This window comes from Bacillus rossius, chromosome 17 (genome assembly GCF_032445375.1).
Source record: "Bacillus rossius redtenbacheri isolate Brsri chromosome 17, Brsri_v3, whole genome shotgun sequence".
Taxonomy (NCBI): Eukaryota; Metazoa; Arthropoda; class Insecta; order Phasmatodea; family Bacillidae; genus Bacillus; species Bacillus rossius.
Window position 1 is genome coordinate 29,156,991 of NC_086344.1, and position 22,003 is coordinate 29,178,993.

The following is a 22,003-nucleotide window of genomic DNA, read 5'->3' on the forward strand; positions in this document are numbered from 1 at the left end:
GGAAAGTTGCTAAATAAAATTTGTCACAAATCTGCGGATGAACATGTGATTCTGACTCGTAGGAACTCTGCGCGCAAGCCATAAACTCGGTTTTTTTTTACCGCCCGCAATAAAAACTTTGCTCGTACGTCTCTTGTGTTCGAAATGAGTTTTTTTTTTTTCCTAAACAAGTTCGCAGCTTTTGGTGATCGTCCTAGGAGAATGTGTGGTGTTTTTGCGAGGAAAAAAAAAGACAGTGAAAACAAAGTCTGGGCAAATAAGTGTTTGCAACAAGCAACACGATTCTCACAGATGAATTTAAGTAACTTCATTAGAGTTGACGGTGCTGGTGACTACAATTACTATTTTAGAATGTCTGACGAGAATTTGAAGTAGAAATATATATTTTTTTTACCTTTACAAAGGATTATTTTGATAACCAGTTGCCAGGAAATAATTTCTGATACTACAAGAAACAACACATTGCTGTGGTTATTTTCTCATGTATCAAATACGTTTTTGGAAACTACTGAATATACACACACATATATATATACATATATATATAGTCACGCTTACGAAATATGATAAAAATATTGATTGATGTCTAATCCAATTTTAATTTTTTTTTAACCATGGGAAAGATAATAGAAAATTCGTCAATTGGCCTTCATTTTTTGTCATGCTTATTAACTTTCTAAGTTAATACTGGAAAGCTATTTAGGAAACGGTTTACAAATGACTTGAATTATTGGAGTTACTGGGACAACCACAAAGCCAAAAAAAAATGCACGGGCCATAATCCAAACCAAGAAGTAATTCGAACTTTTTTTTTGTGTGTATGTAGATACAGTTGCTTTCACTTAAATGTACAAATATGTGTAATTTTACACGATGATTTCTGTTAAAATTACAAAACAACAAAAAAAAACATGTTTTATTTTCCCGAAAAAAAAAGTGAACTCCATTCATATTGAATACAAGACACTGTGATGAAAAAAAAAAATTATTCTAAGACCTGTTACAAGACGAAACTCGTCTACGAATTGAGTCAGAAAGTCGGGGCTCGTGAAAGGAATAGGTAACAACTGCTCCCTGATGATGGCGACTGTAATGTCGACCGAAACGTTGGTGCATTATTCGGCACGGACGAGGCTACAACCCAGAAGCCAAGCTACTTCAGACAATAGGCCGTGAAAGCCTGCGAACATTATTAATAACCACTTCGTGCCAGAGACGACAAAACGTTAAGTTATTACGCAGCAAAATAAAATCGGGATAGAGGTTCCAGTACAAAGTGTTATGTTAGTAATGTTAATTTATCTACTTGACGACTAATTATATAGTAAAAGTGATGTGAACTGTGCGAAATTATTTTTTTTCCTAACCTAACTAAAAACTAAGTGTGTTTGCGAGGGGTCTGGGTTAGGGATGGACTCTTATACGCTCTAATCATGCAGGGTGTTAGCCATGCAGGAGGGGTAGCATGCATCATGTGCTAGGAGGGGGATTGGCCAGCCATGGCAGCGATTGGCGCCATGACTAACTCCCCTCACTGACTATTCTAGACTAAAACTAGATAAGTTGGGCCCAGGTAAAACCTGCATAGACACGGGGAAAACCCTGGGCTCTGACATGCGGGATGCAAAATTTCATGCATTAATAACAAGCAGGTTGGTTACAGGAAACAGAAGATGGTTCTGGAAGAAGAGTTGGACAGAGTAGAAATAAACTACCGAACAAAGGGCGGGAACTTGAACATAACTGTGCGAAGAACACTTAATGCTGTTTTGTAATTAAGAAAAAGGGGTCAGGTAACGTATAAATGAGTAGGAGATGCAAACATTTCTGGTTCGTCACACCAGAAAATATGTAGCTACCAAAATGGGAGTGAAATTAACTTTCACTGGTTTGTTTGCCTGATAATAGCTTAGCATTACTTCTCACAATGGATGTAGCTATTTAGCAATATATTATGAAAGCCACCATTTAGAGGAAGGGGCCTAAAACTGCTTTAAAAAAATTGGTTGTGTGTAAAGTCGGTTTACGGACGATAGTTTTGCGTGACAGCGTCATAACAATACATTGATGAAAAGATTGCATACTTTATGAATAAAATTGATTCATTTTTATTTTAATAATAAAAGAATAACTACTTGAAATTATACTATTAATCAGATTTTTAAAATTCAAGAATAATGAACCTTTATTGCCGAAATTGTTGTTGTAATAAGCAATGAAAACCACATTAACTTTTCACTTCACTTTGAAAACAGTCGAGTGGAAGAGAGATAGATGCGGCGCAAGCGTACAATGAACGCAACGGGACACAGCGTAACGGGACACAGCGTAACGGAACATTGTGCGTAACGGGACACTTTTTCGTGCGTGCAGCCGGCGTTCATAGATTTATTAGACGTTGTCACGTCAAAAAAAAAAACTAGGTCTTAGTTTCGGCAATTACAGTTTCTCCCCCCATAGTGACGTGTTGCGCCAGACTGGCGACGCGCAGCGGCCTGTGTACATGTATACGCATATATACACTAGTACATTGTTTATACTCGACTGTATCATGTGCGTGTTGGGCTCTTTTTTGGATGGGTGAAATCTCGTGAGTTCGCGTCACCAACATGCTGTAGTGGCAGTAAGTTGAGAATGTTGACCGAACAAAAAATTTGGCGCGTAAATCACGTATCAAATATTTTGTCAGAACTGTATATAAATGTTAAGCGTTTATGTTTTGGGGGTGTTTCCGTGCTTTTTTTTTATAAGGGGAGAATTTGTTGCCAGGCCTCTGGTCAAAATACGGTTTTGCCTTTGAAAGTAAACAAAACAGATTTGTATAGCACCAGAATAGATGATCTTGTACACAACAATAGTTATTGAGATCATTTTATAAAAAAATGTTATGCCGTCTGAGTGTTGAAAACATCTCACCATATCTTCAACAGTGTATAAAGTCACTGCTACGATTAAGAATACGTGGGTTCATGTATTACTACGAATAGCAACACACTCACTTGGACCACAAATATTGCGTTACTTAAAATTATTATTAGGAATACGTTGGTTTTTTTTAAATTGAAACGCTTTAAATTACTATATGCTTATTTATTTAAAAAAAAGGGGGGGCTGTCTGTAAAGTCGGTTAACGGACGATAATTTTACATAATAACGTCAGAAGAAAACATTGATGAAAAATTGCATACTTTCTAATTTTCAAATATTATTTACAGTTTTTTTTTCAAATTTAATTTAAATAATTTGTTTAAATACAATCACGAACAAATTAGTTATAGAAATAAACTGAAATCAAATCAATGTAAATAAATTATTGTTAATTTGAAATGACGAAATTGTACAAGTAAATCAAAAAAAAATTAAATTGCCGCTTTTAAAAAAACCCGTCTTAACCCGTTTGATATTATAAAAGATTTTCTCGAACAGTGGTTGGCCGGTTCCTTGCACGCTCGGCTTAGGCGGAACGTGACAGTGAGACATGCTTTTTCGTGCTTGCAGCCGGCGTTCATCGATTTATAAGACGTTATCGCGTCAAAAATATAACGATACCATTCGCAATGTGGGCGGCGGTAAACGTCAGTATCGCACGGTTTTTCAAAGTTTCCAAAGGCAGACCCTTGTTTCGGCCAGAGGCCCGGCCACACAGTGGGGATGTGAGGATGTGAGGATGTGAGGATGTGAGGATGTGAGGATGTGAGGATGGCCCCCTCCCCGTCGCGCTAGGTCCTGGGGCTGCTGGTGGCCTGCCTGTGCCACGACCTGGACCACCGCGGCACCAACAACGCCTTCCAGACCAAGACAGAGTCGCCGCTGGCCATCCTCTACTCCACCAGCACCATGGAGCACCACCACTTCGACCAGTGCGTCATGATCCTCAACAGCGAGGGCAACAACATCTTCCAGGTGCGCCCGGCCGTCTCTCTCTCTCCCTCTTACCCTTTCTCCCTCTTTCTCCCTCTTTCTCCCTCCCTCCCTCTCTCCCTCTCCCCCTCGCTCCCTCTCTATCCCTCTCTACCTCTCTCCCTCTCTCTCTCCCTCTCTCCCTCTCTCTCTCCCTCTCTCTCCCTCCCTTCCTCCCTCCCACTCTCTCCCTCCCTCTCTCCCTCTCTCCCTCCCTCTCTCCCCCTCTCCCTCTCTCTCCCTCTCCCTCTCTCCCTCTCTCTCTTCCCCTCCCTCCCTCTCTCTATCTCTCCCTCTCTCTCTCCCTCCCTCCCTCCCCCTCTCCCTCTCTCTCCCTCCCTCCCTCCCCCTCTCCCTCTCTCTCTAACTCTCTCTCCCTCTCTCTCCCTCTCTCTCTAACTCTCTCTCTCTCCCTCTCCCTCCCTCTCCCTCTCTCCCTCTCCCTCTCTCTCCCTCTCTATTTCCCTCTCTCTCCCTCCCTCTCTCCCGCTCTCCCTCCCTCCCTCTCTCTCCCTCCCTCCCTCTCTCTCCCTCCCTCCCTCTCTCTCCCTCCCTCCCTCTCTCTCCCTCCCACCCTCCCTCTCTCCCTCTCCCTCTCCCTCTCTCCCTCTCTCCCTCTTTCTCTACCTCTCCCTCTCTCTCCCTCTCCCTCCCTCTCTCCATCTTACCCTTTCTCCCTCTCTCTCTCCCTCCCTCTCTCTCTCCCTCTCTCTCTCTCTTTCTCCCCCTCCCTCCCCCTCCCTCCCTCTCCCCCTTCTCTCTCTCTGGATCAGATTATTCGAGCGTCTGACTTTACGTCACTGGATCTTATGTTCGTCTCTAAGGGCGGTATTCCAAGACGTTCGGATGAGGTAGCGAATAAGCACTACCTTGTTGGGATGCAACCGTAACCTATTTCGAATGTTTCGTCGATAGTCGACGTAGCTGCTCCGACAGCAAATTCTAGCGGCGGTCGAGGGAACTACGTGTGATTCGCGTCTAGAAATGTAGCTGGAAAAAACATTTCGCGTGTTTATATATGTATATGCTTTGCGTTATTTCGTGTCCGAGTTTCGTTTTATATGCGTATAATTGCAGCGTAATAACTCGTGAATTTGCTCGTTACAGAGGTTAGATGTATCTGGCGAGTACTGAACTTTTTTTTACGTGAATATGTCTTTTAAATTGCTTCCATAATGGGGGACAATTCAAAAAAAAGAATGATAAAATCGGGGGATACAGTTTGGTGTTGCAGCTACATATCTCTATCATCTCCAGCCAAAATTTAATTACACCACTGGATAGCTAAACGATCGAATAATTCGTTACGCTAAGCGAAGACTGTGACGCATCGCGCGCGGTGGAGGGGGAAGCGCCGCCATTTTGAGATCATTTTGCTGCGTTTCACGATTTCCATAACCTTTGACTCGGAGAAGCTACGACGTTCGTTTGAGCTTCAATCGTCAGCTCTAGTCAAAATCTATCGATTGCATATATAAATCATTAGTGTAAAATAGTTACAGTGAATATATGTGGTTTTAAAATAAAAATATATATATATAATGTCGGCCCATACGCGATTTCTTAGTGTTTAAACATGATTATAACATACATAAAAAAAGCGTATTTTTATATTTTGTATAGACAATATTATCTGTTACGTACACGTATTTACATACAACACACGATCGTGTGCATGACACAGCCGCACCACATTTTTATTTTTTTTATTTTGTGTGTATTGGGACGGGAAGCCTTCTTTTCACAGTTGAGAGAGCCAAAACCCGAAGTTCCCCGAAGTTCATGCTTTTTTTCCCCCCGTATCTTTAATGTAGCTATGCTTACCAAATCAACCATCCACAATGTTTTAAAGTATTTATAATGTAGCTAACCTTACCTAATTGACCATTAGTATAATTTTTGTCATCACCGCCATATTTATTTACAATGAACAAAAAAATTCCCGAAGATGCACGATCGGGAGTTTGGCTCTCTCGTCTGTGAAAAGAAGGATTTCCGTGTTGGGACACCGGCCTGATGCGTGGGGGTCCCTGGTTCGCAGTCGCTGTCGACGGAGGACTACCGCTCCGTCATGAAGACGGTGGAGAACGCCATCATCTCCACGGACCTGGCCATGTACTTCAAGAAGAAGAGCAGCTTCATGGAGGTGGTGGAGAACGGCGAGTTCGACTGGCAGAGCGAGCCGAAGAAAGAGCGTGAGTGGACGTGGGACGTGGACCCCGCCCCACAGGGCGGAGTTGGGGGGGTTTTCACGCCATTCGGCTGTCTACCACGGGATCGCTCTCGAACAAAAACCATGTTGTGCATCAAGGAGGGAGCTATAGTGCTACAGACGAAAAATTTCGAAAAATGTTATCGTGGTGTATCCTGAGTATCCAGAATCTGGGAATACCAAGACTAGTTAGAAAATTTAATATTTCTGAACTTCAGGCTACAAACAGGGAAATATAATTATGTTAGGCAGGCACATTAAATGAAAAGCTCTTCCTGTATTGCTGCCGATTAACTTTCCCGTGAATATCGTATTTGTAATTGTGTTGACACTTATGTCACAAGCTACAGCAGTGTTAAGAAAGTAGGTTGTCCAGAAAATATTTTTAATTGGTTTCTATATTATTATAAAACGGTTTCGTTAGAAAAAAATGCAATATATTTTTTAATTCAGTAAAAAAACCAACTAGTTCTGTTTTTTTAAACATTTTTTTTTGTGTTTGTAGTGGTTGAAACGTCCAAACACCAACCTAATATTATTTCCGTACTTTGACACATGCCACCTGTTGAATGCTGCTTGAACCAAAGCTATACCCCTTCTCTTGTAGTTAAGATTTTCTGCGCTAGGAATCGCCACCTCTGGGGCCGCACACCACATTCTCCTACTACCCATGTATATACCTCTGCTCGAGGCACCATCTGTCAGCACCTTCGAGTACTGTAGTTCCTAAAGTCGCCTGTGGCGACGCCCTTTGCCAAGTGGTGGCCATTTCTCCCAACTCCCTATGGCCTTAGAGCCCTCCATTTTTTTTTCGGAACCGATTTGCCCCATTTAACTAGGAGGGGCATTCCTTCCTCCGGGACTGTCTTCTCCGACGCGCGCTCTCTTGTTAGGTCACTTTCTCCGCGTTTGGAGCTCCACGTTCGCGACTATCTCGGGAGAAAAACTTCTTTTCCCTTCGTTTTACCTGTACATGTGTAGTGAGCTAGCTTTTTTTGTTTCGTCAAGTTCTGTCTGTTGTGTTTCGCTGGTGTTTCCCACGTCACACAGAAATCCCCCCAGTGATGCCCGCCGAAAATGTGACAGGTCCAACTCCACCTCCAGGGATTACGGTTTCATCTTCTCTTCTGGCCCAACTCATCTGACGGAGTTGGCCACCAAATTCTCCGCGCGAACCTCGGATCCCGGTAGCCCTTGTTTCACAGGCCACCTTTTTCTTGGGCTCGCCTCCTATCTGTTCGGCCATATGCATCACGATATTCTCCAAGTAGCTGGTCAAGAATATAAGTTTGCTACAAGCCTGTTACTCAAAGATATAAATTCATATCCATGGCTCTAGTGTGAGTTGACATAATGTCAACTTAATGCCTAAATTATTATCAAGTAATTTTAATAGTTAAGTTAAACTATAACAACTCCATTTGTTAACCTTTTGTGACGTGACAATGTCTAATGAACGCCGGCTGCACGCGCGAAAAAGGATGACTCATTGTCCCGTTACGCTCATTGTACGCTTGGAGCCGCATCTATCTCTCTTCCACTCGATTGGAACAACCCATCGATTTGACTTTTTCGAGGCACATTAAACTTGAAATACTCCCATTCGTTTCCTACTTTTCCTATCATCGTCCTATCCTTAACAGAATAACACAGATTGGAAGAAGTTGAATAGCAAACATGTACAAAAGTTACAGTTAAAATAATCTGTTCGTTAAAGTAATAAACATATTGGAATTAATGAATGCAAATAAAAGTAAATTAATCAACTAAATTGTAGATTTCATTTCACTCCTTCTTCGTGTCCATACAAAATTGTGATAATGCAACAAAAAATGATTCAATTCTATTCATAAAAGTATGCAATCATTTCATCAATGTTTTGTTATGACGTTGTCACGTTAAAACTATCGTCCGTAAACCGACATTACAGACAACCAATTTTTTTTCTTCAATCTGTTAATAAAATATTGATATAAAAATATATATATTAAATAATCGATATTTTAAACCTTGAACATGGATATTTCCTGTGTATCGATGCCCACCCGTGACGGGACGCGGTGATTGGTGGTTGTGTGCGCAGTGCTGTGCGGCATGATGATGACGGCGTGCGACGTGGGCGCCATTGCCAAGCCGTGGGAGGTGCAGCACAAGATAGCCAAGATGGTGGCCGACGAGTTCTTCGACCAGGGCGACCTTGAGAAGCTGCAGCTCAACCAGCAGCCGGTGGTGAGTGAGTTGCGCGCCGCGCCTTTTTGGCCGCGCGCCTTTTAGCCGCACCTTAAGAGGCCACTCCAGTGTTTCAGGGGCACTACGCAACCCGCGTTAACCTCATAAGATTCAATGCTATTTTAATTTTGCTTATAACTAATTAAATAATATATATTTCGAAATGATGCTTGCTTGATATGTAAGACAACGATGCTCTTATCAAATCCCCTTTCTTCAAAAACGTGCATAAATTATGGTTCAAACCTAGACAATACACTTATGCATATTAGTAAAGATTAGTACAACACCATAATTTATGCACATTTTTGAAGAAAGGGGCTTTGATAAGAGCATTGTTGTCTTACATATCAAGCAAGCATCATTTCGAAATCTATATTAGTTAATTAGTTATAAGCAAAATTAAAATAGCATTGAATCTTATGAGGTTAACGCGGGTTGCGTAGTGCCCCTGAAACACTGGAGTGGCCTCTTAAGGCCCCCACACAAGTCAGTCCAAACCATCAGTTCGGGCTGTTCAGTCGGAACTTACAGTTTGGAACGAGCTGAGGCTCTCTGCACACACGATCAGTCCATGCGCTCAGTTCGGACTGGACAGTCCGAACTGACAGTTTGGAATGAACTGAAGATTTCCCCCCACACACGATCAGTCTTGTGGTTGGGTATCCTTTTTAATGTTGCTGTGGTAATCTTTACTTTTGATGTTCCACAAACATTCATGTTCATGCCACAACTCCATAAAATTATCAATAAAATCTTTCGACCAGGAAGCCATTTCAGAGGAATAAATCTATTTCGCAATAAGCGCAAACTATACCTCTCTCCCTTTTCTATGACCCAAACCTATAACTAAAGCAAACAAATATTATAAAAACAAAGACGTCTGCTACGAAGCTCAGCTGTTGATTAAATGTACTGATTGCTTGGACTGACAGTTTGGACTGACGGAATGTCTGTACCCCCACACGGCAGTTCTGACTGTGGGCTTTCGAGCCCACGGTCCGATTTGATGGAAAGTTATCAGTCCGTCAGTCCATCAGTTCAAACTGTTCAGTCCAACGTCCTTGCACACACACGGCATTTCTGGCTGTTCAGCTCCGACTGTAAAGTCTAAACTGTCAGTTTGGACTGATCGTGTGTGGCGCCCTTTAGCGGGACCGTGCGCCGTGTCAGTACTTTCGTACTAGATATAGTCAGGGCCGGCGCGTCCATATAGGTGAACTAGGCGACCGCCCAGGGCGCCAAGTAGCTGGGGGCGGCGCAGCACGACACACAACAGCTGATGTAACATGTTTAACGATTATTGAAACTAGATGGAAATGGATTTTTGTAACAGTCTGGAATGTTTATATTGATATACTTAAGTAATTATTTAAAGTCCACGGTGACCTGCTTATGATTTGTAATAAGTAAAAAAGTAAAAAAAAAAAAAAAACAAGCCTGCTTACATTTGATTGTTTACAAAATCTTAGGCTTACGTGATATATTTTGAGGCAAGGAAAATTTTTTTGGGTTGTCGGGGGGGGGGGGGCGCATAAAGGTTTTTCGCCTATGGTGCCAATTTACCTTGCACCGGCCCTGGATCTAGTACTTTAATAAGTTTTTTAGTGGTTAAGTACAGATCTAGTACTTTTTTTTCTTCAATATAATATTATTACAGTAACTCCAATATGTTTTATTATTAATCGTAATTATTTTTAAAAAACTATGGAATGTATGTGTGTGTGTTTGGTGTGATATATTTAAGTTGGAGCATTGCAATGTCACAATAACTTCCCAAATTGTTAAAAACCATAACAAATTATAATTTAGTACTTTTTTCTCGCCTAAGTTGGTACGAAATATTTTTTTTCCCTTATGGACACCCTGCCAGGGGCAAGTGCCCCCCCCCACCCCCCCCCCCCCTCCCCGAAAAAACCAGTTATCTGCTACCTTAATATTGCCGGCAAAAATGATTGTTTCTGAAACCAATAAAATATTTTAATATAATTAATGAATTTCTTGTATAATCATAAAATATGGTGTTTGGATGTTATGTGTAGCGTGAGTAGAAAAAGTACAAATTTAGTAATTTGAAGACTTTTTTTTTCTCTGGCTACTCTGAAATCCTAGAGTTAAATAATAAATAAATAATTAATGGTTTTTTAGGTTTTTAAGTTTTACTATGTATTTAACATATTTTTTTTTGTCGATTATAGTTTTTTTGGTGTTTTATGTATCCATCTATCAGACAATGATTTAAGATACACAATGTGAAAAATTAAATAATTTTACTTTTATTCCATAGTTGAATTGTGAACCAAATTCTTAGTTTAATAATTTTTTCAAGTGGTGACTTTTTGTTTTTTATATAATGTCTTTTATTTGTAAAATATTTTTTTTATCTCGGGTTAAGTGTAAGACCAGGTAATGCCCTCTCCTTAATTTCGCCCCTTGTAAAAATATATCATTTATAAAAATAATTGTTAAAAAATATATTTTTAATAACTTATTTATGCTTCTGGCCGTCGTATTGTGTTGTTTTGTTTGGCACGTGTACATGATAACCTAAAATAATTACCTAAACAGCGTTTTTTTTTTTTGCTTCTTTATCCGTTATAAAATGTAATTAATAATCTCTTAACAGGTTTTACGTGTCACGAGAACCATTGTTTTTCATTCTGTCTTGTCAGTTCAAAGATGAGCAGTTAAGTAACTTATGAGGCGAGGGTCGTGGGTTTGATCATACATTATTTATGAGTCGCCCCAATTGGTTCGGAACCCACTTCAATGTTGGAGGTTCCATCGCCTAAACCTCTGTCGAAAACCGTGGTGTAACGTAAAAATCTGCATATTTTCTATTCACCATGCGCAATGATTTGAAAGTAGACGTTAAGATAGGCTCCCAGATACTAACATTTTTGACGTGACAACGTCTAATAAATCGATGAACGCCGGCTGCACGCGCGAAAAAGGATGAATCATTGTCCCGTTGCGCACATTGTCCCGTTGCGCTGTGTCCCGTTACGCTCATTGTACGCTTGCGCCGCATATATCTCTCTTCCACTCGATTGGAACAACCATCGATTTGACTTTTTCGAGGCACATTAAACTTGAAACACTCCCATTAGTTTCCTACTTTTCGTATCATCGTCCTATCCTTAACAGAATAACACAGATTGGAAGAAGTTCAATAGCAAACATGTATAAAAGTTATAGTTAAAATAATCTCTTCGTTAAAGTAATAAACATATTTGAATTAAATAGTGCAAATAAAAGTTAATTTAACAATTAAATTGTAGATTTCATTTCACTCCTTCTTTGTATCCATACAAAATAGTGATAATTCAATAAAAATGATTCAATTTTATTAATAAAGAATGCAATCAATTCATCAATGTTTTGTTATGACGTTGTCACGTTAAACTATCGTCCGTAAACCGACTTTACAGACAACCAATTTTTTTTAATGTGTATTATGCTTAGCTCTCGGTATACGGCATTTGGTGGGGGGGGTGATTTCGTGGATGCGACGGAAGTCGCACGGAACGGAAATGTGGAACCACGGTGCTGCCATCTGTGGCGGATGGCGCGAACCAAAAATCACGAAGCCAAACGGGAACTTTATAGTACTAACCGTTCAATGCATTTGAACAAAATGGGCAGTGTTTTAGTAAAATTCTTTTCTCGAAAATCATGTCAAAAGTTAGGGGTTTTGTATTTAAATTTTTTTTCAGGGAGTTGGGGGCGGTGTTCTTTTTTATCGGAACCGTTTCATTACAATAGTTAAAAAAATTTCGCTATGCAAATAATTTTTTTCTATAGTCGACGTAGTTGCTCCGGCAGCGAATTTTAGCGGCGTCCAGAAATGTAGCTGAAAACACAACTTGTATATTCCTTATATACGTACTTATCCCGTTCGACATTATTTCAAATACTTCCACGTTAAAACTTCGTGTCAGAGTTTCGTTTGTTGTAACCTATATTTTCAACACGGGGACTCGTGAATTTGCTCGTTACCGAGGTTAGATTGTTACACATCTCTGGCAAGTAATGAAAGACACGTTCTTCTTTTATTAAAAGCTTTTATTTAACTTACAATGTATGTATGTAAGTATGTTTGTTCGGGTGGAATCTTTGAACTCAATTTTGAAGTAGATATCTTCAACCGGTTGAGCTGAAATGTTGTATACACGTTTAGTTTGGATGACAATGCACGATATGGTGTGACATCATTCTAAATCCAATATGGCGGACCATCCAAGATGGCGGAGTAATTATTTTTAATGCACTTCTACAATATGGGTATCAAATGAAAGGGATGGTTGAGAGTAACTCGAACAGCGATAACTATAAAATTAAAAATAAATTAAAAGCAAAAAACTTTAAAAAAAAGCTTTTATTTAAACGCTCTAAAAAGAAGAAAATAAATTTTTAACGTTTAAAAGAGAGCTTTTTTTCTCAAAGTTTATTGCTTTTAATTTATTCTTTTTCTTTTTTTAAATTCTTCCTGAAAAAAAATTCCTTACAGCCGCTGATAAATACATCCGGCCATTTTTTTGAAGTGAAAACTTCTATGGGAAGGTTTGGATAGGGAGTAATATTCATGTAAGCATAGAAAAGAGAGGGAGGGATAGAAAGGCCACTCTCTGAAAAACAGCTAGAACGCTATTTGCAGCGCTGTTGTGGCCGTGCACAGTACTAACCGTATAAACATTGGTGGAAGGATGACCTAAGTAGCTATTTATGCTAAAACCACCTATGTCACAAGCTAGCATTATTATTGAAGTTTGCAATCACATCTACAGCATTAAGAGGGTGGAGAGTTTTCAGCTTCTCGTCGTTTATTCCCTGTATCCATTCATTGTATACCGTTTCTTCGTAAACTGGGAAGCGGTGTCTAACAGCAAATTTATCATCGCCACCAGGCACACAGCATTTTCGTACACGTGGCGGCATTGTATTTTACTTAATACGTAAATTTATACGAAATTTAACAATCTTACCTCAATGAAAATATGACCACTAAATAATTGAATAAATAAACGCCAGATATTTTCCAGTTTCCACCTACGAAGCAATAAGCAAGTAGCACGCAAATAACCTAAAGTCCTAAACAAAAATACTAAAGAAAAATTGCCGCCATTACAAATGAGCCTTGGCAACGAATCGTAAACAAACATTGAGCAGTGAGCACACTAGCGCTCTTACGGCCGTGCACACAAACAGAACGTTGTTCAAGCATCTCTCTAATGAGTGCACATCCCGTGCATGTAAGTCGTCATCGACATGGTCACGTGACGTGTTAACGATAACACTATATCTTTTCCTATTAGTATAACTTATTGCGCTTTTAAATCTTAAGTATACGATTACTATGCAGTAAAAAGTGAGTATAAAATATATCTATTAATATTCTCATATAGATATATACTCTTTTGAACAACGAAGAAAACGGAGTCTTTGTAGCAATATAACCTAAAAATTAAGAACGTCATTATTTTTTTAATACCTACAATTACTATGCAATGCGTATTTTATAGTAATTAAGGAGTTATTTTACTAACGTGATTAAAACAAATTTGTTGTGTCATAATATTTTTTCGTAAAAATTGCGAAAATGTCTCTGATTTTTATCAGAAAAATATTTTGCTTATGTTACACAATTATATTTTACAAATGTTGGTATTTATAATTCTAAATTATATTTGTATTTTCTTAATTCGATTATTAATATTAATAATAATTACTTATATTATTATTAATTCTATCATTTGAAGTTTAGGAAAAAATGTTGTGTACGTAATATTGTTATTCTCTCTAAATATATATTTTTAATATTTTTTTTAAGATATTTGATTTTATGTGGAAAACGGAGTCTTTGTAGCAATACAACCTAAAAATTAAGAACATCATTATTTATTTTTTTAATTTTATAGTAATTTAGGAGTTGTTTTACTAACGTGATAAAACAATTTTGTTGTGTGCTAATATTTTTTTCGTAAAAATTGCAAAAAAACGTTTTCACTTCTATCGGCAGTCCTCTTGAACTGCTTTTGAAATTGTTTTTTGCATTCCTCCTCTCTTCGATTCTTGCCATTTCTGTGTTCGACTAAACGAAGATAGCACCAGGAATTACTCGAAAACGTTTCTCTTTCCTAGCCAAGAACACGACTCGTATCTCTCCCCCCCACAAGATCACCCCAGTTTGACTCTGCTCTTGAGGGGAGTTTTTTTTTTTTTGGTAGGGGGTGAGGGGTGGAAGGGGGTATAAGTCATCCTCTCCCATCTCTACCGACTGCCGTAACTCAACCTCCTGAAACTTGCAAGTTCCCAACTGCTTATCGCAGTAAGACAGGCGCCACCGTCTTCACCCAGAGAACAGAGATAAAAGGAATTGAGAAGGGAAAAGGGAGGCAGGAAGGATTATAGTCTTCGCACTTGATTTGTGCGACACCGAAATATAAACGACCAGCAGAGTACAGACAGTGATTTAAATCAATTTTTTTTGACGTGATAACGTCTTATAAATCGAGCTGCACGCACGAAAAATTGTCAGGTTCCGCCCGAGCCGGGCGTGCAAGAACCGGCCAACCACCGTGCGAGAAAAATCTTCTATAATATCAAACAGGTTAAGACGGGCTTTTTAACTAATTGTTCGTGATTATATTAAAAACAAATTAATTAAATTAAATTTGCAAAAAACTGTAAATAATATTTGAAAATTAAAAAAGTATGCAAGTTTTAATCAATGTTTTCATATGACGTTATCACGTAAAATTATCGTCCGTAAACCGACTTTACAGACAACCCCCTTTTTTTTTAGGCATACACGTACTCCATCGCAGTTTTGCGCTGTTTGTCATGGAATGAAAAAATAGGAAATAAAAATGTTAACATAAACCCACAGAGAACAATCTTAAATCAGCTGATGTCGAACAGATGGCACCCAAATTAAACAACTAAAAGGGGGATTATGGAAACACAGCTACGTCAGCACAGATGAACACATTATATATCAGTCAACGCAGACGAACACAGTTGGGCTGACAACGACTGGGCAGTTTCAACAAGGACAGCAAACGCAGACAAGACAAACAAACCTGGATAAGAGATAAGACATGGTCGTTGGAGGGAAAAAAAACTTTTTAACGAACCCTTAGTTTAACGAGAGAAAATCATCTTTCCTCCACTACATATCAAGTTGGGGTTTATGAAGCAGTTTGTAAAAGCTCTTGATTAGGACGGATCATTTGTTGCATTTAAAGGGGAGAATTGCCTCAATTGAGCAAGGAAAAAATTAAAGCAGGAATATTTAACGGCCCATAAATAAGAACATTTCTTAAGGACCAAGCCTTCGTAAAATTCATGAATGAGGCTGAGTGAAAATCCTGGACTTCATTTGTTGCAGTTGTCGGAAATTTTCTGGGACAACTAAAAGCAGAAAATCATGTTTAACTGGCAAACTATATGCTTAAATATTTAAAATCCCTTGGGTGCGACATGAGTATTAAGGTGCACTATTTACACATCCACCTGGGCCGTTTTCCTGAAATTTTATTAGACAGCAGTAAAGTGCAAGGTGAAAGATTTCATCAAGATATTAAAATTTTGGAGAACCATTATCATGGAAGATGGGATACGCACATGATGGCAGATTATTGCTGGAGTTTAAAAAGGGACTGTTCCAAGATATATTCAAGAAGTTCACGAAAAAAGAAGCTTCCGAATTCAAGAATTTTTCTTAACACGGAAAATATAATCGAACATTCAGTAATTGGACTTTATATCGTTTTATTTTGCTTAATAATGTGAGCAGTTAATACTTGAAAGCCGTTCAGGGAATTGTTTAAAAATAACTTTAACTTTCAGAATCCAGGATTACTGTGAACACTATTCTGTAGTGGTACAGTTTTTTTTTCATGTAACTGTACAAATTTGCAAATATATATAATTTTACATGAATAGTTCTGTTCCATTTATAAAAAAGTTGGTTGTCTGTAAAGTCGGTTTACGGACGATAGTTTAACGTGACAACGTCATAACAAAACATTGATGAAATGATTGCATACTTTTATGAATAAAATTGAATCATTTTTATTGAATTATCACTATTTTGTATGGATACAAAGAAGGAGTGAAATGAAATCTTCAATTTCATTGATAAATATACTTTTATTTGCACTCATTAAATCAAATATGTTTATTATTTTAACGAAGAGATTATTTTAACTATAACTTTTATACATATTTGCTATTTAACTTCTTCCAATCTGTGTTATTTTGTTAAGGATAGGACGATGATAGGAAAAGTAGGAAACGAATGGGAGTGTTTCAAGTTTAATGTGCCTCGAAAAAGTCAAATCGATGGTTGTTCCAATCGAGTGGAAGAGAGATAGATGCGGCGCCAGCGTACAATGAGCGTAACAGGACAAAGCGTAAAGGGACAATGTGCGTTACGGGACACTTTTTCGTGCGTGCAGCCGGCGTTCATCGATTTATTAGACGTTGTCACGTCAAAATAAAAAAAACACTGTGGCCTAATACTTTCTTGTGATTGCTTCCAGGCCATGATGGACCGGGAACGTAAGGACGAACTTCCCCAGATGCAGGTCGGCTTCATCGACTTTATATGTCTTCCATTGTACAAGGTGAGTAGCAAGGGAAATGTGAGAGTAATTTCCTGTTCAAACAAACTGGTGTAGACGAGTTTTTTTTTTTTTTTTATGTGTTACATCTGAGCTCATTTGGTGGGAGTGATTTCGTGAATGAAACGGAAGTCTCGTGGAACGGAAATGTGTAACCACGGCGCTGCCATCTGTGGCGGCCCAAAAGGAAACATTAAATTACTAACCGTTTAATGAATTTTATCAGTTTTCTGTAGTTTGAAACTTAATGTTTATTTTATCTATGAATTATATAATAATAATTAGTAGTTATAAGAGAAACGTTTCATACAAACGTTTAATCCAATACTGTATACACTGTATTTTTTTTGTAAATGAAACAGATTTGTACATTTACATTACAAAAACCTGTTTCGCAAAAAAAAATAGTGTTTGCAGTAATACTGGGTTCGGGTTCTTACCCAAACATTTTTAGTTAAAACATTTTTTTTTTGTAAATTGTTCCCTGAATATCTTTCATTATTAACTGTGCACGTTAACAAGCATAATTAAATATTTTAAAAAATTCAAATTATTGAATGTTCGATTTATCTTTTCCATGGTGTAAAAAAAATATTATGCTTGAATGAAACATCAGTTAAAATACAAAAAAAAAACGGAAAACATATTTCAAACGTGCAAATAACCGTGTGTTTGTACACAAAGGTACACCTCCAGGGACGTTAACTAGACTAGTTTCAACTCCAAACCGAAACCAGAACGTTTCCTGGCGACACCTCACATCGCTAACAACATATTAGTTCCACTATTCAAAACATGTTTTTTTTTATTCAACATAGATGGTAAATAAACGTATATTTATTTGCAGTATATTTATATTTTTTTTTTAATAAATCGGCAGGTTGGATGGTTCGCGAAAAAAAAAATACGTGTGTTCAAATATTTGACGAAGTGCATTCATTTGTTTTTCAATAGAAATAAATTGATTCGTCTGCCCTCCAACTACGATGTTCAAGTAAATATTTATTGTGGATATACACTCTGGCGGTTTAGCTGCTTGGAGAAGAGTCCCTCCTCTGGTGACGTCCCTGCAGAAAGGGAAGCCTAAGATGTACATCAAGTTCTGTCCCTGCCCGAACACGCCCGAATATTCACCTTCGGCCAACCTCGGGTTTATTTATATATATATTTATATTTCTCTGTTTATTTCAAAGTAGTTTAAATAACCTAACTAACCGTCCATAGTGTTTTAAAGTGTTTTAATGTAGCCAACCTAACCGACCACTTTGAAAATTTGAATTCATTTTTCCTGAGCAAAAATAAAACAAATGCCGAGGTTGGCCAAAGGTGAATTCTGGGGCGTGTTCGGGCAGGGACAGAACTTGATGGACATCTTAGGCTTCTCTCCCTGCACGCGCGAGGACACAGGATGCTGAAGGTGAAGTGGTGGTAGTGGTGGTGGTTGTGTTTGGGGGGAACAGGTGCTGTCCGACACGTTCCCCTGGATACAGCCGCTGCTGGACGGCTGCATGGAGAACAGGCGGCACTGGCAGGACCTGGCCGAGAAGGTGGAGATGGGCCTCACGTGGATCGACCACGACACCATCGACAAGCCCGTGGAGGAGTTCACGGGTGCGTCGCGCCGTGCGCCCGACACTTTCCCTCTAATCCTCCTCAACCCTCCCCTCTTCTCCACCTCTACCCTCCCCTCTTCCCCTTCTCAACCCTCCACTCCTTCTCCTCCTCAACCCTCCCCTCCTTCCCCTCCTCAACCCTCCCCTCTTCCCTTCCTAAACCCTCCCCTCTTCCCCTCCTCAGCCATCCCCTCTTCCCTTCTTCAGCCGTCCCCTCTTCCCTTCCTCAACCCTCCCCTCTTCCCTTCCTCACCCCCCTCTACCACTCCTCATCACTCCCCTCTACCCCTCCTCAACCCTCCCCTCTACCCCTCCTCAACCCTCCCCTCTTCCCCTCCTCAACCCTCTCCTCTACCCTTCCTTATACCCTCCCCTCTACCCCTCCTCTACCCACTCCTCTTCCCCTCCTCAACCCTCCCCTCTTCCCCTCCACATCCCTCCTCTCCTTCTCCTCCTCAACACTTCTCTCCTTCTCCTCCTCAACCCTCCCCTCTTCCCCTCGTCAACCTTGCCCTCCTTCACCTTCTCAACCCTCCCCTGCTTCTCCTCCTCAACCCTCCCCTGCTTCTCCTCCTCAACCCTCCCCTCTACAACTCCTCAACCCTCCCCTCTTTCTCCTCCTCAACCCATCCCTCCTTTTCCTCCTCAACCTTCCCCCTTACAACTCCTCAATCCTCCCCTCTTCCCCTCCTCAAACCCCCCCCCCCTCTTTCACATCCTCAACCCTCCCCTCTTCCCTTCCTCAAACCTCCCCTCTTCCCCTCCTCAACCCTCCCCTCTTCACATCCTCAACCCTCCCCTCCCCTCCCCAACCATCTTACAACGGTCAGTCACAACTGGCCGGCGCGACTATAACAACTTTCAAATGATACTAGCTAATGCTGGGCATGGTTTGCTATTTCTAATTTTTTTTTCAATTTTGTTTTCAATTAGGTACACATATCTAATCTTTCTAGCTCTCTCTATTAGTCACTCTATAAATCTCACTATATATCGTTCTCTCTTACTCTCTATAAATATATTTATATATATAACTCTCTATATATTTATATATCCCTGTCTCTATGTCTGCATCTTCCTATCTACATCTTTATCTTTACAAAACAGAAGACAAGCACACAAACATTCGTGTATAAATATATATATGTATATGTATATGTATATATACTGTCAGAACATCTCTGCACACTTGACATTCAAATTAAAAAGACAACTACTGGCGTCTGATTTCGAAAATTCCTCTTCACCCTGTGTTCAGCCTGGGCCATATATATGTGTATATATGTCTATATATACCTGTCACATGTGTCACATAAATTTATAAAAACACGTGCTATTCGAATGCAACGTTGTGTCGAAATTTCAAAGCAATCGATGAATAACTTTCGGAAATTTCAGATTTTGAAAACGAAAGAACATTTACATTTTTTTTTATTTATATAGATGTACGAGGGATATTCTTATAGTAGGATCCGTTTAGTCATAAAAATAAATAAACTCGTAATAGAAAAGTTTTTATAGACGGTTCCAGTTTTACTACGTATCTACATCACATGTTCACATAATCGCCATTCAGTTCCACGCAACGCTCTACCAGTTTATTTAACCTCTCTGCTTAGAAGTTCGCCGCCTGGAAACTAAACCAGTTGAATATAGCTTTTTTTCTGTAGTGTTTGTTGTAATTGTTGACCCACGTTTCAACCAAAATGACTCGACTTTAGTACGGAGATAGCTTAAACGTTTTTCGATGTTTACGGAGCGCCTGTAGTAAGGCTACACGCATTGCGTATTCGAAGTGCACGATGCCTATGGCCAAGGCGTAGTTCCATTCCCAGGCGACGAGCTTCTATGCAGAGGAGTTAAATAAACTGGCAGAGCGATGCGAAAAGTGCTTGGAACTGAGCGGTGACTATGTGAACATGTGATGTAAATATGTAGTTAACTAAAACTGGCCATTAAAACGTTTTCTCAAGAGTTTATTTTTTTTAATGAACAAACGCAGCTTACTTTACGAATAGCCATAGTATTACAATGAAATCAAATATTCTGATTTGCCAAAGTTATCTTCTATCAGCAGTTCCATAATTACGGAAGGATCTTGTCCATTCAGTACGAGAAGGATTTGCAGCAGAAAATTCAACATCAAATAGATTCTTCACTTTCCAGTTCCTAAAACTATTTGTAATCCTAGCTATAGATATAGCTATAGAAATATCAAGAATGACGACGCTTGTTCACGCCACTCCACGCGGCGGCCTCTGTAAGCCCGGAATTCCCAGGCCGCTAAAGGTGGTAATAACTCGAGGCGGGACGATGCGCGTGGTGGGCGGGGAGGGAGGGAGGGGCATAGCGACGACAATTGTAATCCGGCCAGGCGCGCGTGGCATGTCTTACGTCAGTGGAGGCCACGTGACATGTAGCGTGACGTCAGTGGCCGTGCAGGGCCGCCAGCCAGCTCCGAACCTGGCATCGCAAGCTGGTCTCTCGCGTTCGTAACAATATATTTCTTGTAGTGTTAGAAACTATTTCATTGGCAACTGATTTCCAAAGGTTTCATTTGTAAATTGTACAGACTATTTTTTTTGTATGCTTACTTTTGGTTTTTTTTTTTTTTTCTTTGTTGTGTTGATTGCGAACGAGTATTTGAAAACTTTATCAATTTTTTTTTAAATTGGGTTTTGTCGTTTCTTGCGGTATAGCGTAGTTTGTTAATTCTTTCTCAGCCTGATTTGTGACGCAAAAGAAGAATTCACTCTTGACCTTCTAGGCAGCTGGTGGCAACGACGTGAGAGTGGTTAGTTCACCCGCCTTTCGCCTATCCGATCCGGGTTTGAAACCTGACGCAAACAAACATTTAGTTTTTAAAAAAAATTGGAACTATGCAATGGGTGTAGGTATTGGTCACCAATGATATCACATTTATACATATTCTCCGGGTTAAACTATTTATAAATTAATAATTTTTTGATAATTAAAAAATTAATAACTTAAATATACTTTTTCTCTTCATTTAAACTTGATTTACAAATGGGGGCGGTTTGGGAGAGAATAAAAAAAATTAATCCTACGGAGCGTTCCTGTCCGTGAATCCGGAGTAACGTATAAAAACCTAAAGATGGGGCAAAATGTTCACCTAGGAAAATCATACTATCAACGAAATGTTTACCAAAAAAATATTGACCTAAGTTAATAGAGATACAAAGTCCAGTGTGGGGTTTGTCGATGTTAGATATTTCAAAAGGAACATTTATTAGTCTGCGAAGAGTCAAAAGTTTTCCGCAGCGAACAGAATAAGATCTGTTATTTTATTTAACCGGGGGTTTTCTCTGGGTGCTTTAGTTTCCCCCGCCATTACATCCCAGCTTCGCTCGATCCTCTTCGCTTCGGTAAACTCTTAATGGTCTCTTAATGTCCTCGATTTT

The 22,003-nt window shown here is 39.4% G+C and overlaps 1 protein-coding gene across 2 annotated transcripts in view; it reads left to right on the plus strand.

The window, feature by feature from the left end:
• The window catches only part of LOC134540858 (cGMP-specific 3',5'-cyclic phosphodiesterase), a 274,843-nt gene that overhangs the window by 228,473 nt on the left and 24,367 nt on the right, over positions 1–22,003 (plus strand). For both annotated transcript variants that reach the window (XR_010076524.1, XM_063383866.1), the window contains exons 18-22: positions 3,724–3,903; positions 5,942–6,095; positions 8,196–8,341; positions 16,888–16,971; positions 18,429–18,579. Coding sequence is in view for 1 of the 2 variants with exons in the window: in XM_063383866.1 (XP_063239936.1) it covers positions 3,724–3,903; positions 5,942–6,095; positions 8,196–8,341; positions 16,888–16,971; positions 18,429–18,579 (715 nt within the window). In the remaining variant the exon portion in view is untranslated. The remainder of the gene's footprint in view (positions 1–3,723; positions 3,904–5,941; positions 6,096–8,195; positions 8,342–16,887; positions 16,972–18,428; positions 18,580–22,003) is intronic.